Source organism: Macrotis lagotis, chromosome X (assembly GCF_037893015.1).
Source record: "Macrotis lagotis isolate mMagLag1 chromosome X, bilby.v1.9.chrom.fasta, whole genome shotgun sequence".
Lineage (NCBI taxonomy): Eukaryota > Metazoa > Chordata > Mammalia > Peramelemorphia > Peramelidae > Macrotis > Macrotis lagotis.
In genome coordinates this window covers 497407467-497424273 of record NC_133666.1, presented here as the reverse complement: position 1 = coordinate 497424273, position 16807 = coordinate 497407467, and the positions used below count along the sequence as shown (strand labels likewise).

The following is a 16807-nucleotide window of genomic DNA, read 5'->3' as shown; positions in this document are numbered from 1 at the left end:
CCCTCTGTAAAATGAGAAGATTGCAGTAAATAGTCTCTAAGATCCTTTTCAGGTCTTATATTCTATGACTCTTAGACAGAGGGTTGGTCAATAGGAAGTTTTGGCTACTACAGTCACAGATAATAGCTTATGTTTAATTCACATGTGCCTTCAAAGAATTTGGAGACTATTCAGGCAAATTTCAGTTTTAATCACCACTATACCAGGGCTTTATTAGAATGATTATTGTTACATTCTCTCTTCGTTATCATTCATTCAGTATCATTGATTCATTAAAAGAAAGAGGAGGCCTATAGACCAAAAGATAGATGAAAAGGAAGGGGAAAAATAAATCAAAATCTTTACTTGACCACCTTTTGGAAGCCACAAATCCATGAACACTCTGAGTGAAGAAATGGTGTGAGGGTAAGATGCCTATGATAAATATTCTTTCCTCCTTTCATACTTTCTCTTTTGTTCTATCATTTCCTTGCTTCCTCTCTTTTTCTTCTTTTTTCCTTCTTTTTCCTTATTTCTTCTCTTTCATTCATTCTATTAAGGCTACTACCACCCCCTTCCCCTCCCCGTTTTCTTTTTCTTCTTTCCATCTGCTTAATTGTGGATTCCAGGAGAAGGAGTTCCAAACTTTCTGTTCCCTCACATTCATCTTCTTCTTCCTGATACAGAAATACTAAAAGCAGTGGCTATTAATCTTTGCTGAATACTTTCTTTTTTGAGAAGTAATGAATAGCTCATTGGAAATAATGTTTTAAACCCTTGTTCACAATTCCACTTATACTGTCCAAAGGGATTCATTTTCATTTCATATTAAAGGAATACTAGTCTGCTATTAGTTAAAAAGTGAACAATTCACAGCCCCAAAGCAACTTGAGAGAAATTGAGATGAGAATTTCTTTATATTGTCTTCTTAGTTAAAGGAGAATAAATCAGAAAGAAATGAAGAAGAGCTCCCCTTGCTGGTGAAGAACATTATCTCAGGCTGAGCAAAATAGGGCGACACAATAAATGACTTCTTTAAATGGAATTTTTAACCTTTGCAAGTTCTTATATTAAGCAATCAGATAGTTGTACATGGGGATTAAAAAACTTTAGGAGCAAGGGAAAGTGGGTTTTCACTTAATGAACTCAAAAGAAGATTCCTTCTAACTCTGAAGGGCAGGAAGTTAGAGATAAGAGGGTTCAAAGAGATCAGGCCAGTTCCCACTTACAAGTCAGCATATTCAGGCCCCAAATCATGATCTGTTTTGTCTAGGATCACAAAAACACAAAGGGCAAAATTAGGCTTTAACTTAAAGTTTTCTGCTTCTCTTTCCACCATTGATATTCTACCTCCTTACATAATTCACTTCCAGCTAAGAAGACAACCAAAAAAAACCCATTTAAATCTTACTCAGCAATGAGGGTCTCTTGCTTCATCAACTGTATGAAAAGGGGATTGGATTATTTGTTTTCAAGATCCTCTTCAGATCAATATGTTTTATGATTACTTCAATCCATAATGTACAAATGCAGTCCTCAAAATCATTCTAAAATCTATTTAGATATTGAGTTTCTGTCTACAGGTGTTTTTTTTTATTATCCTAAAGTTTGCAGTCTGTTTAATTCCTTTGATCTTTCATCTCAGGAAAATTAGCTCTTCTAAACTGATTTGAGATTTGCAGTAAAAGCTAAGGTAACAGTAAGCAATTAGCAAATTAAATACATCTCAGTGCTGATCTAAAAATGCCTAATCAGAAAATTAGGAAAGTTCTTTGTTCAAGGAAACTCCAAAATTTTGTAAGACAAAGACTCACTAAATAATGTTTAAGGATATTTTATTTTGATATAGCAAACAAGTTTCCAACAAATACCCAAAGCCTCCACAATACACATGCTCTGAAAAGTGACACAAAAGGTCAAAAAGAGCCTGTGTGACTCACAGCACATGACACTTTCTACTTTTGTTTCTTATCAGAAGGGTTGCTTCTTAACCTTTGTCATTTGATACATGTATTGTCCACTGTCTTTGACCAAATTATATTGTCCTTTTGTATTGTCTTCATTTACATCATTGTAGTCACTATTTGTAGTGTTATTTTGGTTGTGCTTAAGGTTCTCACACTGCAGTTCTTCATTTTATACAATTTTCCCAAACTTTCTCCCTAACCCTAACCATAAACCCTAACTCTTTACACCTATGAACAACACTATAAGCACCCATCTAAGGCAGCCTCTTTTCGGCTAAAAATTTGTGATCCTATGAGCCTATATAACTGCAATTTGTTTAGTCATTCCCATAGAGCCAGCTTTCAACAACTGCACTTCAAAATGTGATAGCTTCAATTATTTCCAAGTGTTTCTTAGATTGAATTCTGACCCTGGGGAAACTTAGAAAATGGGCAAAGTGTGCCTTTAGTAATTCTTCCCTCCTTTTTCCAACTCTGGTCTCTCTCCAGGGCTCTCTGGGGGCCTAATCCCTTCAGTTCTGGGAAAACAAAATGAGAAAGTCCCTCTAGGTAGTTAGAGATTTCCGTTCCAGGACAATGTATGATTTTAAAGAGAAACCCAGAGATAGGGAAACACTGAAAAATGGGGCAGTGAAAAGACTTTGTGGGGAAAACTTAAAGTCCACAGGTGTAATGGGTTGCTTCAAGAAGTGGTATTGGGCATCATCTCCTTGGAGAACTTTAAGAAAAAACTGAGAGACCTCTTGTCAGGTTTGTTATAGGGTAGGCTTCTCTGGGGTTTGATTGGACTAGATGGTTTTTGACTTTTAAATTTTATGACTCCATGATAAGTCACCCCAAAGGTACAATTTCCTCTGCCTGTGACTGTCTTGATTATGAACAGAATTCAGCAGAGCAGAAAGGCATTAATTTCTTTTCTTCAAAAGGTGCTTGACCATTCAAATGGTTTCAACATAATAATGTCCTCTTGCTTGTATTCATTCTGAAAATGAAGTCATCAATTGCCAGGTAGGTGCTAGTTTGGGACCATTAAGGAAGGTTGAGTTATGACTTAATGGCATACCTTCATTTAAAAAGCTTCAAAAGAGGAATGAAATAGTCCCATTTCCTGGGTTTATACACCCTTGTGATTATCCCACAGTACTTACTATACATGGTGCTGAAAAACATTTCTTTAAGTTGTAAAAAAGGACCAAATGAAGATGCTCCCATAATTAGTTGACATTCTTGCTTTATCAGCTAAGGGTGAATTTCTTAACCCTTGGATTCACCGCTTTGTTTTAAGGCATACGAAGAAGCAAATAATAAGATGGATTTGAAAGGGCACCAGAAAGAAATGCTGCTAAATTACTATTTTAAATTCTTCAGCCAGTACTCAGGGGTGGTCCTTCCACATTCTCTGCTTCTATTTCTAGCCACAAAATGATGGTTCATATTAAATTCACTAAAGAACAAATATAATTATAGGTCAAAACCATTAACAAACAAGTGAAATAAGAATCTCTCTTTAATAACAACAAAAAAGATATTCCAGTCTACTTATTTCATGAAAAATTCTGGACAACAAAGTTTCAGTTTGGGATAGATCCTTGGAGCTTATTATAATAATATTACATCTGTGTTTCCTCTTTTTTGTATTCTAAAAGGAATATCTTGAGAGTGGCATAATCTATTGCATGTATGAAACACAATTCTTAGAGCAGGGATTAGTCAAAATTGGAAAAAATATTTAAACAATCCTCACTCTCAAAATACCAAAGTCCTTCAACCAATATTTATTAATTACTCCTAAACACTCAGCCCTTCATTAGGTACTATTTAGAAGTAGACCAGAGAAAAGGTCCTGGGGTTTAAGTCCCAGGTTGTACATTTATTACCATTATTACAATGGGGAAATTGCTCAGTGTTCCTGAAATCCTCTTGGAGACTAAATATTGGAGAGAAATTACAAATCTTTATTCCAATAGAGTTTCCAAACTGATAAAATTTCAAGTTTCTCTTATATGTACATTGACCTATCTAAACTTATATAGTATTTATATAATAAAACTATTTGGTATAATATGTACAAAGTTTGTAATATGTATGTATTATATATTTTTTCTTATATATTTATACACTATACATATGTTTACAGGAAATTTTTATTTTATTCATGAAGGGAGCTCCTGGTGGGGTCCTTTTTCTATTAATGTATAACTTCTCTGCAATTTGTTGTCTTTGAGGTTGGGCTCAAGCACTGAGAGATGGCATATGACTTGCCCTAGGTTATACAACCAGTATGTTATCACTAGCAGGAGAATATAGGGGTTCTCTCTGACTGAAGTCAACTCTCTAGTCATTATACCATGTTTTATTTGGTCATCTTAAGAATAGGAAGATCACTGAATTGGGGATCACAAGTCTCAGTGTAAGTTCTGGCCTTATTTACTATCTATGAGCCTCAGTTTCTTCAGGTATGATATTCCTTACACTACTAAATCCCTGGTTGTTGTGAAGATCAAAAGAAATGATGTCCACAAAGTACCATGTGAAAAAACATAGCACTAAGTGTTATATGAAGTCAGCTGTCTTAGTATTATGTAAGTATATGACCTGGATTTTATATATAAATATATATGTTATGTCATTTATAATTATCCTGTATCCTGAATTATGATACTCACCTTTTTATCTAGAACTGAAATAAAAGCAAATTTAAAAAAAAAACATTTCCACATGCATATACATTGAAATTTTAGTGTGACTGCAGTAATCAGTAACCAATCATCTACACTACAAAGCCATCAGCCAGCACTCATCTTTGTATCCTTCTGATATCATTACTGATATCAAGCACTAGTTTTCATATTTATACTTTATTTCACTCCTTATGCAAATTCATTATAAAGGAATGCATTATTCTATGAATATTTTCTCTCCTCTCCTCTCTCCTTCTCTTTTCCTTCTTCTCTCTTCTCTCTCTCTCTTTCTTTCCCTCCTTCCCTTTCTGTCCCTCCCTCTATTTCTCCGCCTCTCTCTTTCTTCTTTTTTCCTCTCATTTTTAAGATAACTTGTTTACAATTCATCAAAAGCTGGCTGTGACTCAGTTTGGAATAAAAATACCTTGACTATATAGCTAGGAAATAATTTTCAGCATGTGAAAAATGCCTCCTATTTTCTTAGCCTGTTCATCATACTTTATAAAATGCTCTTTTTTTAAGCATGCATTAATTCTTTCAGGCCACGGGGGTAGTGTTTAGTAAATAACCTCTCTGGGCACACTTTCCAAACCCTAAGAGCTAAAGAGCTTTGAAGAGAACCATTTCCCAGCAGCCCCTAGGCTCATTAACTGAAGAGCTTTTGCTATTTTCCATGCTAGTCTGTTATCTGAAAGTCCTCTTTTCTGTAGGAGTCTTCTCATGAGGAGGTCAAGCACTTTGAATGAAGTCTATGTAATTCTAATCACATTTCTGTGGGTTGATAATGAAATGCCTTACATTTTTATGTACTTCATGCTTTTTCAAAAGGTTTTCACATACCTCATAAGAAGCCAGTGAAGGAGGTAGGCATGGGCCACATATTCTTTGTATTGTGGTCACTTTGCTGATCTTGCTAAAGACACAGGCTTACAGGAATCAGCTCTACAAGATAATAATAGACAGCTAAATGCTAAACTATATGCTACCGACTATACTTGTTTTAGTTTAGGGAAGTCTTCAGGGAGAAATTAGAGCTGGGCCTTCCCACAAGTGCATCTAATTCATGCATCCAGTTTTTTCCAGAACAATATTTGTTAAATTTAAGTCCTGTTAAGTAACTAATAGTGTTTTTTTAAAGTTTAAATGACTCATTACTTCTCAAGTTCTAGCTATTTTTCCTGGCATTCCAGACTCTCTACCATCTTATGGTATCTAATGGCATCTTATGCCTCTCTTTTTTCTTTTTTAAATTTTATGTTTAACTTATGGAATAAAACAAGTGTTTCCATAACATAGTACAATAAAAAAAGAAGATAAATACCATGAAACTGCAAATCCATTAGGCATACTCCCTTTCATCCATATCTCTTCTTATTCCCTACCATGTATTATATACTTTAGTCATACTGGGCAGCTCCCTGTCCTACTCTCAGACACTCTCCAGGCCCCTTTCATATCTTACTACTGGCACTTCATGGGTCTCTAGGAATACAATGTGCATCCTCTCCACAGTTCCCCATCTTTTCCTAGTCATCCTTTAAAGCCCAGGCCAAGCACTACCTCCTTCTCAAAGCCTTCCCCTTCTTTGTCAAACCCCATTCAACACTTTGGTTTGTAACCATCCATCATGCTTATAAATATTGTAGGTTATTGATGCCTATACTTTCCCCTACCCCCCCATCCCAACATGACTGTAAAATTTCTGAAGGAAAAGGTTCATTGTTACCTAAACTTTGTTTCTTATCTTCTCCCCCACTCTACCCCCACTGCATCTAGTATGGTGCTCTGCTCACAGTAGACATGTACTAAAGGCATGCTGACTCGTTCCATTTGAAGTATAGGCATATTTGGGTTAAGCAGACAGATATTTCAAATATAAAGAAAAACATTAGTAAAGTTGGAATGCCATCCATTTAAAAAATTAAGAAAAGGAAAAGTGGAGAAATTGTAGCAAAATTAATACATTGACAAAATCTGATGTCATATGCCATATTACACACCTGTGGATCCCACCCACCTCTACCTACTTGACTCTGCAAAGGAGTGAAGGAAAACATTTTCTTATAGTTTTTCTTTGGGTCTAAGCATGTTCTTTATAATTGTACAACATTCCCCTTCATTTTTTTTTTGGTAATCATTATGTACATTATTTTCCTAATTCTACTTACTTTGTTCCATCAAAAAAAATAGATGATTGAATAATATAAGACATTCGTTCAGGGAGAGCAAGCAATATCAAGAGAAAGAAAAGCCTCCAGTGTATTGGGTAGCCTTCCAAATGGCACACTAAAGAAAGGACCAGGATCAATTTTGCACAAGTTGGGTATGCATGAATGAATTTCTTTTTTTTTAATTTTTTTAAAAAAATTCATGAATGAGTTTCAATCAGCATTGCTGAGGATAAGATTTTTGTAGATGAGATTACAGATCCTTTTGAGTAAGATATAATGTATGAATGTTGGCATTAGAGTTTTGAAAAGAACCTGACATCAACTAAAAAAGACTAGCTAAGAGGCTGTTGCAATAGTCTGGGAAGTGACAAAAAAGATTAGATAAGGGTGAATGGAAAGGAAAGGGCAAATATGTGATTTTGAAAGAGAAGGTATTGTCTTTGACTTGATATAAGGCATAAATCAAAGTTCACTCCAAGATTTCAAGCCTGAGTAACTTGGGAGAATAGTAGTATCATTGACAGAGGCCAGAAACAATGTTAGCTGGGGAGCACTGGTTTGAGGAGAAATGATAGTAATACCAGAAAACAAACAACCAATCATGAGTCTTCATGGGATCGCCTAAACCAGATTTCATTTGACTTATATTCATTCTATTAATTAAAAAAATTATATTTGATCTCGTTAAGGTTAGAAATGCTATAAACATTATCCATTAGCCCTAAAACATGCCCTTTTTTGTTAATAGTAGAGTCCAAATTTTATCCTTAGAAATCAAGCCAACTCTCCTCTTGGTTGTCAATGTTTATTTCAGCTCCTGTTCACCTTTTTTTGATAACAACCCAATGTAATAAAATTACTCCAAGCTGATGAAAACAATGGAAATCTACTTTGTTGCCCACTTGGAATTGTTTGGAAACATTAAACAATTCCTGCAGGATTCTGTAATACTATAACTTTTGACACCACAATCAAGAAAAAAGAATATCAAAATCCTCATGGCACACTTGCAAATTTTGCCTGTATCAAAACATCCATTTGAAAGAGAGTAGTTCTCATAAAAATAATGTGAAAAATAAACACATTAGGGGAAAAATTGTTTTTTATTGCACAGAGTGAGTGGTTTGACTATATTTCATGGAATGATGGCTGTGACAAGTTAACCTGAACTTATAAAATAGAAAGTCTTTCTGTTCTTTTTTCTTTTTTCTTGCACATTCATAACACAATCAAGCAATAGAACATGTGTATTTATATACAATTATGCTTGTGAGAGAAAAACCAAGGCAGACTAATGCAAAAAAGGGCATACAAGAAATAGTTCAAAATATTTTTTACATAGTACTCAAAACATCGCAAAGTTCTTTACATCTAGTATTTCCTTAGATCTTCACAAAGAAGGTGGGTACTCTTATTTTTCAAATTATTTGAAATTACCCACCTTATTTTTCAAATCTTTATTTTACATATGAGAAAACTGAGGCTCAGAGAGTTTAAGTGACTTACCTAGCTATATAAACATGTAGATTAGGATTTGAACTGAAGGACTCTAGTTCCTAAGCTCTACCACTTTGCCACCTACTTGCCAAATGTTAATTTGGGTATGCTTTTTAATAAGGGTTCCCCCCACCCCAGACCCATCCAAACATCATTGTATTTTATCTGAACTCATTTCTTCTCTTTACTGTTACAATCTTATGTATATATGACCTTTGAGATGTGGATAGATATCACAAACCAGTCATATTTTCCCATCCCTGCTCATGTCCTCTTATACATCTACCACATAAAGTCCACTTTACCTGCTGGACCTTTATAGTTCATTTTCTTGACCTTGTAGGGATAGTATGGGTTGTCTTTTAGTTATCCTTTGGTCTCACAGGATAACCAACTCACCTTTTTTTCCTTGATTATTTTGCTGATTTCTTTTTTTTTTTTTTTGCTGATCTCTTCTTCCTTACCTCTTCTATAGAATTTTCTATGATTGACTTCCTTGCTTTTTTCTTTTCCTCTTATGTATCTTAAAAGTCATTGGTAAAATTGAGTTTTGGGGAATTTTATTATTGTCCTTAGAACTCATGAATTCTGAAAGAGCAGTAGTTTCTATTTCTGAATTCATTCTTTTACTGACTATGATGAAATGGTTTCAGTTAGTGACTACTGTGGGCCCCCCTTGTTATTGCTGTATTTACTGAGCTAGAAAGTTATGGTTCCCAGTGATCATGAATCTGCCATGGGTCACTCATACCCAACAGTGCTTACATCTTTACCTCCTGTTAAATCAAAATGTGGCAGTTATTGTGCCAAATTGTGCAGACCCCATTATTGTTAGAGCACAAGACATCCATTTCAGTTGACCAAGGCTATTTCATGCTATGTAACCACTTCAGAGTTAATGATCTGGTACTTCTTTTGTTTTTACTAGTTAGTCAATGGGTAGTTCCTGGGATATTTCCCTTCATCAAAACTGACAGCCTGGATAACAGAATGATATCTTTGTGTGTCTTCCTCAACCTTCATTTGGCCTTAAACAGAATTGCCCTTCTTCTGACCTAACACTCAGGGATAAGCCATTGTCTGATGCTCTAAATTGTAACTTCAACAGACATATAGACCCAGTAGATTTGTAAAGACAAGCTGATTCCAAAGCAAGTTACAGGTCATGTTTTCAATAAAATATATATTGTAACATGTATATTTCTTCCATATTATAATGGAAAATGAATAACTGCCTACCTTAGAATAGAAAAATGTCATTTATTTGGAAAAATGCTTACATTTTCAAAAAAAAGGCTTTTTTTTCAGGTATTCATTCTTAACCCTCTAATCTTGCCTTTCTATGGCTTTTAGTTCATCTCCACTTTGCATTATTTTCATGTTAAGCTTTCCATCTTGCCTTCCAGGATTTGCACCATGCAAGAGCTGGCCACTATGGCTCCCTGCCACAGAAGTCTCAGCATGGCCGCAGTTATGATGACAACCCTGTAGTTCACTTCTTCAAGAACATTGTAAGTGACTTCTTTGTGGATTCTTTGGAAAAAGAAAGACATTTGTTGGGGAACAAATTGATCATTAGATTGCTCTGTGGCATGACCCTTAGCTTGAAGGAAAGTACTGGAATGAATGGCTCTATTGTTGGCAAACCACAAGCAGCAGAAAAGCTTTCCTATCTTGAAAGTACTAGGCCCTGATTCCGAAGGTGAGATTGGTCATTGAGATACATAGCAAGTAGAGCTCAAAAGTTTAAAACAAGCTCTTCTTGATTCTACTTTTATAAATCGATCCTTCTATGTATTTGGAGAACTACATGAGACTAAATTACATAGAATAGCTTTTTTTATTTTATTTTTTAAAACAAATTCTATGATAATTTTATGAGTGTTATTCTTAGATTGATTGAAACATATTATTTCATGATTGATTGTTATTTAAAGAACCCACCTGATATTGATGACACTATCATCAATCACACAGCCAACATGCATTTATTATGCACTTACTATGACTAGATACTATGGATTCAAAGGAAAAACAATGAAACAATCCCTACTCTTAATAGCTTATAATGCAACTTACAAATATTACAAAAATAATATAAAATAATGTTGTTGCTTTTCAAACTATTGCTAAAGTCACAAGTCCTGTAGGTTGTTTTCAGACCTGGAGCAGCAAGACATGAATTGCTGGGATCTCATGTTTCTCAGACACTAGGCATCTCAGATAATTACTACCTAACTTAGATAGAGTAGCAATGCTGAGGCATGCTTAGCAGCCCAAAGGGCAGTGAACAAAAAGGTCCTGAGAAATCATCAATCCCTTGATCTCTTCTTCACCACTCTGCATTGTCTTCCAGGTGTCACCTCGGACACCACCTGCAGGACAAGGAAAGGTAAGACATGATCTTGGAGGGACTATGGGGATGAGAAGGTGGAAAAAGGGTAGCCAGAGTTGATTTTTTTTAAAGCCATCCTTTTTCTTTAGTTTTTCCCCTGGAAGTCCCTAAAGCAAGTAGGAGGGAGACTGATTCTCTCTCATTCAGGAAAAATTCATCGCCAGCCAGCGCACGTGGAAAGCAGTGCCTATGTTGTGCTTACTGGATTCTGGGCTCTTTGTGTCAGTGGGGTCTTGAGAAGCCATCTCCTCTGTGTTTGTTGACCATGTCACTGTTTCTTTCTCTTCCTGTATAGGGAAGAGGATTATCCCTCAGCAGATTTAGCTGGGTAGGTGATGACTGCATTTTCCTTTGGCTCCCTCTGCCTTGTCTAGTCACTGCAGCCATTTGACTTTTCTTTTCTGATCTTCTTTTCAGTTGCTTAACCTATTTCAATCCTTTTCTTCCCTGTAAGCAGCAGTGTGCTTGTGGCTGTAATCTGGGTGCTTTGCTTCTGAATGGGAAATGTGACCTTTTCCATAGTGACTCAACTCTTCTGCTTTAGTGCAAGTGGGTCAAACCCACTTCATGCATAGCACACCATCTTTTCTCCTTCAAGGCACCTGGAAGATTCGGCTGTTTTCCTTTTCTTTCTTTTCTTCTACCTTTCTCTCCTTCTTTTTCTTTTTCTTTCTTTGTTTTTTTTTTTATTTTTGGAAGGATGGGAGGAATGGGGAAAAGATAAAACCAGAGTTGGTTATCCAACACTGGTTTGTCTTATAATACAGAGCGGTAGCACCTCATTTGGCCAACTTAAACTTTTTCTCAGGTATAGGAAATGAGGGAAGTGAATCCTGGGGTCTGGAAGAGGGCAGCAGTGTTGACAAAGAGTTAAAAAAACATGACATTTCAGTGGAGCTTTTGAGGGAAAAACTAATTCCATTTATTAGAAGAAAAAGAAGAAAATTTCATTTAAAATAAGATTTTGTCTTTAAACTTTTTTTAACTTAAAAATCAAGTAAAAAAATGAAATTTTAGACATCTGAGAGCAAGACCACAAGGCTCAATAAACAAACTCTCTATTGTAGGGTTTGCCTTTTCTCTCTTGTTTACTAGAAATGACTATGACCTTATGATCTCTCACTTATTCTTCAAAGGTCTCCCAGTTGAGGTAGATACAATTCTCTACAGACGCAGATACCTTTGGCTACTACTGTACAGTAGGCTGTATTTGATTCCCATTTCACAAACTCACAGACTGTACCATTCTCTTAATAAAGTGCAGGAGAAGGGGCAAGGAATCACTTAAATGATACATTTTGCTGGAGACATAAAAACAGAATGCTTCCAGGAGGTCCTAAATGACTGTAAGGAAAAAAATTTTTGAATGATCTTGAGAAAATTTTCTCTGGAATGAATTCTAAGTTATTCTATTATTTAAATTTCAGGAGTCCAAGGGACAGTAATTCCATCATTGCACTCAAGCAGTTGGTATCGTTCCTAGGTGTTCTTCATGAGCCAATGTGGCTAGGAAAAAAAAAAACAGTAATCCAATGATTACTCTTCTAAGGAGGAACCTCTCCAAATTTGGTTAGTGGACCCTGGAAGACAGACATGCATTCTGTCACTGGACTTTTCTTGTGTGGTTAAGTCTGTATGAGCTTTGCTCCACTGGAATAGTCTGAAAATCCAAGGTCACCTCCAAATCAGGAGGAAGCATTCCAGTAAGACTTTATGAGAAAGGACCCCCCCTTTTTTTTTAGTGATCTTAAATTTTTTCTGAGCCCTGATTCTCTGACCCTGGGATGTGGGTGGGGGGTTGGGGTGGTGGGGTGGATATACAAAGAGAAGTCTTTAGCAGGATTTATGAGGGGGTGGGAGACTTCAGTTTCCCTAAAATAGGAGTGTCCAATAGAAGATTTTCTTCTCTCCACAGCAAAAGGAATGGGACATGAGGAGCAGAGATGGGAAAATTTGGCACTGTAGGTATCCACAAGCAGAGCTATCCTAATCTGGCCTCATCTAAACACTTCATCAGTTCCTCAGATTGCTTCACAAATTTGCAAAACACTTAGACCCTACCTCCCAACCCCTTCCCTCCCAGAGGACTTTGCCTGTGGCAAAATCTATACAGTTTCTGGAAAAACTTCCAGAAATGTCTCTGACAAATAGAGTTCACAAAGTTAAAAAACAAACAAGGAGGGGAAACTATTTAAAAAGTTAGATAAGTGACTATCACATTGGCAAATGAAAAGAACCCCAATATACATTTTTTTTAAAGGCAACTTGTTATAGGGAAAAGAGCACTGAATTTATCATCAAGATCTGGCTTAAATCCCAACTCTGCTACTTCCTAACTGTATGACCTTAGGAAAATCAAACCCTCCAAGCCTCAGTTTCCTCATTTATAAGATGAAGTTGGACTAATTTATCTTTAAGGTCTCTTCCAGTACTGACTGTGGTCATGATATAATTTTTGAAATGAATGTGACTTTAGAGACCATCAAGGCCAAACCCTTCATTTTATAGATGAGGAAACTGAGGCCCCCCAGAAATAGAATGGAAAAAAGGAAAGAATACTAGACTTGGAATCAGAGGGTCTGAGTTGGAAACCTGGATCTGTTGTTTGCTACCCTTAGTGACCTTTGACAAGTCACCAGGTTCCTTATCTGGATTGGAATGAGACAATCACTAAGGTCTCTTCCAACTGTAAATCTAGAAGCCTATAAGGTCAAATGATTTGCCCAAAGTCACACAGAGCAGCAGAACTGGGATGCTTTTTTGGAAAATTATGCAAAACCCCTCAAAAACCCAAATAGATATGTGATATCATCTATTTGTCTCACCTCCACGATCCTTCCTGATGACAACCCATCTACACCTGCCCATCCTGTGTGACTCTTGGCTATGTCCATTCACAAGTTTGCCACAGGGGGTCCGCCCACCATTCTGGGGACCTCCCTTTGCTTTCCTCTGATATTGCTAGGGGACTAGTGGATCGATCCCTGAGCCATCCACCTGTCATCCCTTGCTCTCTCCACGCTACCAGCCCATCTTCTCTTTCTATCATATATTTCTTTGATGATAGTTTTTCCAAGTTCTTTACTCATTGTATGTTGCAGCCTGCTCATATTCACCATTTGCCTCTCCCTTGCCCAGAATGTGATACTCATTTTTTAATTCTCCAGACACAGTAGTGTTTACATGAGTCAGTCATATAATATCACTCATGGAATATTGATAATAAAAAGTCAGGCCTTTGCTTCTAGGATTTAGAGTCAATAAAGGAGATTTTGGAGAAATGTCTTAGAAAATGAGTGCTTGATCCCATGGAATGAACTCTCAGTGATTCTCTCCAAAGCCATGGGAATAACAGGGAGAAAAATAGCATCAAGAAGTTTTCCTCTGCTATCCCACATCCAGAAAACTGTACATAACTCTTCATTATCTGTGGTAAGAGGAGACAAAGATGGTATGGATAAGGACCATTCACAAAAACAATTCTAACCCTTAGTTTCCACTGCCTTCCTCTCCAGACCTTTCAAGCCAAAATAATGGCTCAGTTTTAAATGACCAGGAATTTCACTTCTTTTCTTCCTTTTGTTTACATGCTACCTTTGGCAGAGGTGCTAGCAAACTGTAATGTGACCCAAGGGAAGGCAGCAGGAGAGTGCAGGGGGAGAAGTCAGGGCTTTTGAGAATCCCCAAAGTGGAATGGAGAAACCCAGACCACTCATTTATTCAGTCAGTCATCAAGTATATATGAATCATTGCCTAGTAGCTGCAATGTGCTACTGTAGCTGGTTGAGCCCTAAAGCTTGGGTAAGGAATAGCCCTAGCCCTGGGGAGCTTACAGTCTAGAGCAAGACAATGAAGGCATGACCATATTATTTTAATGTTTGTTTAAAATCTCTGCATAATACTCCTTGTGATATGCAGTATTCCATTCCTCGTGGGGATCCTCCTTTGGCCAGTAGCATTAAGCAGGGGTCCCCCAAAGGTAAGCCTGAAGCAGATCTGTCTTAACCTCTACTTCATACATACAGAGCTTTTCCCCAGACTTACTTAGGCCATTGTCCTGATTTTTCCCCACCTGTTAAAACCTGCTGTCAGATCCTTTAGTCACGCTGTCTGTGAATGCAAACTACTGATAACACCTTAAAGTATTATTTACCTTTTAACTGGGCTGGGAGCCTCAAACTAAAGGGGTCAAAATGAATCATCAGCAGGTGGGAGGCCGGGGTGTGGGGAGGCTGGGCTGCAATGGTTTGGGGGTGGTTAACCTTCCTGGGCTCTAGGAGACAAGACAACTCCAGCCCACCAGCTAACCTAAAAGTTTTATCTCCCTTTCTGTGTCTGCTCCATTTCCAGCCCAAGTAATATTGGTCTACAGTTTTCTTTTCCCCAAGCAAAAGTGTACCCTGGTTTCTTTCAGAGGTTTCCAGGATGGCCAGCCACCTTGTTGGGAGATTCTGAAGGCCCGTGGTTCATTTTTCCAACCTTGTGCCACATGTTTCCTGATAAATTCTAGGTTGTCCAACAGAAGAGCGAGTGAGAAATTAAAAGGAGAAATACAGTCAAGCAAATTATTAATCTGATAATAGCTCGAGAACCTAATGCTTTAAAGGCATTTTGTCTTCAGAGGAAGGCAACAGGAAATGCAAAGCAGTTTATCATTCTAACTTGAAAATGCCATCTCGCTGTCCTTTTCAGTTATTTTATTTATTTGTTTTGCTTAGCTCCGTTTAACCATCATCCATTCCTCTATGAACCAGCATGGAGAGAGCTCGTTGGTGGCAGCTGCAGGGAGACAAGGACAGCCCTGGCCCCAAGCTTTCATGCAGCATTTTAAAGCTGTTCCTTGTTCCTATTTCATTTTTATTAACACTAGAAGCCAAATCTGAGAGCATTGTTTTTCATGTGGAAATAGCGTGGGAGTACTATGAACTACCCAAGATTTAATGAAGAGTCATTCAGGATAAGGCAGGATTATAGACGAGGTAGGAAGGGTCAGTGCTAAGAGGGGGTCTGGTTTTCCTGGCTTTGCTGAAAACTGTATGATTTGTCATGTCAGTCAGCTTCTCTGGGCTTCCTTTCTCATCTATAAAACAGCAAGATGACTCTCTGCCCATATTACTCTAATAAGGATGTACAAAGCTAAAAGGAGATAATACATAGGAGAGGGTTGTATATATTCTAGGTATCTTTCCCAATTAGCCTCATGTGGGAGCTGAACAACTTTGTTCTCCTTTACTCATGTTACATGACTTTTCTTTCTCAGTCTTGCCAACATACTTCAAAATATCTTAATCATAAAATACCTTAATCATATCTTCCCTGTGAATGTCTTTAATTTAAAAAAATAATGCCCCTGATTTGAAAATAAAACACACTAGAAAATAAGATGGCTCTTAGGGATATAAGTAATGAAATCTCAGGATTCATTTGTTTATACTTGTTATTCTGAGAGAATTCTAATCATTCCCAAGATGCAAAAGGTAAAAATGTGCAGAGGGTCTCCTTTCTCTCACCTCCTGACCCAACCCCACCCCAAATACTCCCAGTCTTCACATTACACAAAGTAGCAGAAGGAAGATTGCATGCCACCTACCATGCTATTGGCATTTCTCTTTTGATTTTTCCATTTCCCACACTAGATATGCTGGGCTAAGGTTAAGGTGCCCTTGGGTCCTAAGAAGTCATTCTAAAGAGAGACACTAGTCCTGGTTCTCTTTGTAAGGAGCCTTTTTTTTTCATAGCTTTACAGATTTAGAACAAGAGAGCCATTCTGTCTAATCCTTACAGTTTGGATAAAAGAAACTGAGGCTCAATGAGATTGAATGATTTAAGTGCTAAGAATTAATTTAACTCTTTTTTTTCAATATATATTGATTCTGTTGGTTTAAGTATTTGGAAGGCCCAAATTAGAAGCAATTCAAGCCATACAAGACAAATTTACTTAAAATAATCAGGAACAAAATACCTCAAGAGTGCCTCTCTCTCTGCAGAGATTTTTAACATCTTTTGTTCTGTCCAGTACCATTTTTGCCGAAATTTTTTTCCATTTGAACAGATTTCCTTTGACAAGTTCTACCCTGATATCACATTTACATGTCTTCCCCTCTCACATATTTTAAT

At 36.9% G+C, this 16807-nt stretch overlaps 1 protein-coding gene across 3 annotated transcripts in view; it reads left to right on the top strand.

Moving 5' to 3' along the window:
* The window catches only part of LOC141499976 (myelin basic protein-like), a 47216-nt gene that overhangs the window by 21772 nt on the left and 8637 nt on the right, over positions 1–16807 (top strand). Inside the window, exons 2-5 of one of the 3 annotated variants that reach the window (XR_012471807.1) lie at positions 9702–9806; positions 10652–10687; positions 10986–11018; positions 12606–12651. Coding sequence is in view for 2 of the 3 variants with exons in the window: in XM_074202805.1 (XP_074058906.1) it covers positions 9702–9806; positions 10652–10687; positions 10986–11018 (174 nt within the window). In the remaining variant the exon portion in view is untranslated. The remainder of the gene's footprint in view (positions 1–9701; positions 9807–10651; positions 10688–10985; positions 11019–12605; positions 12652–16807) is intronic. The other 2 variants (XM_074202805.1, XM_074202806.1) reach the window with 2 other exon arrangements.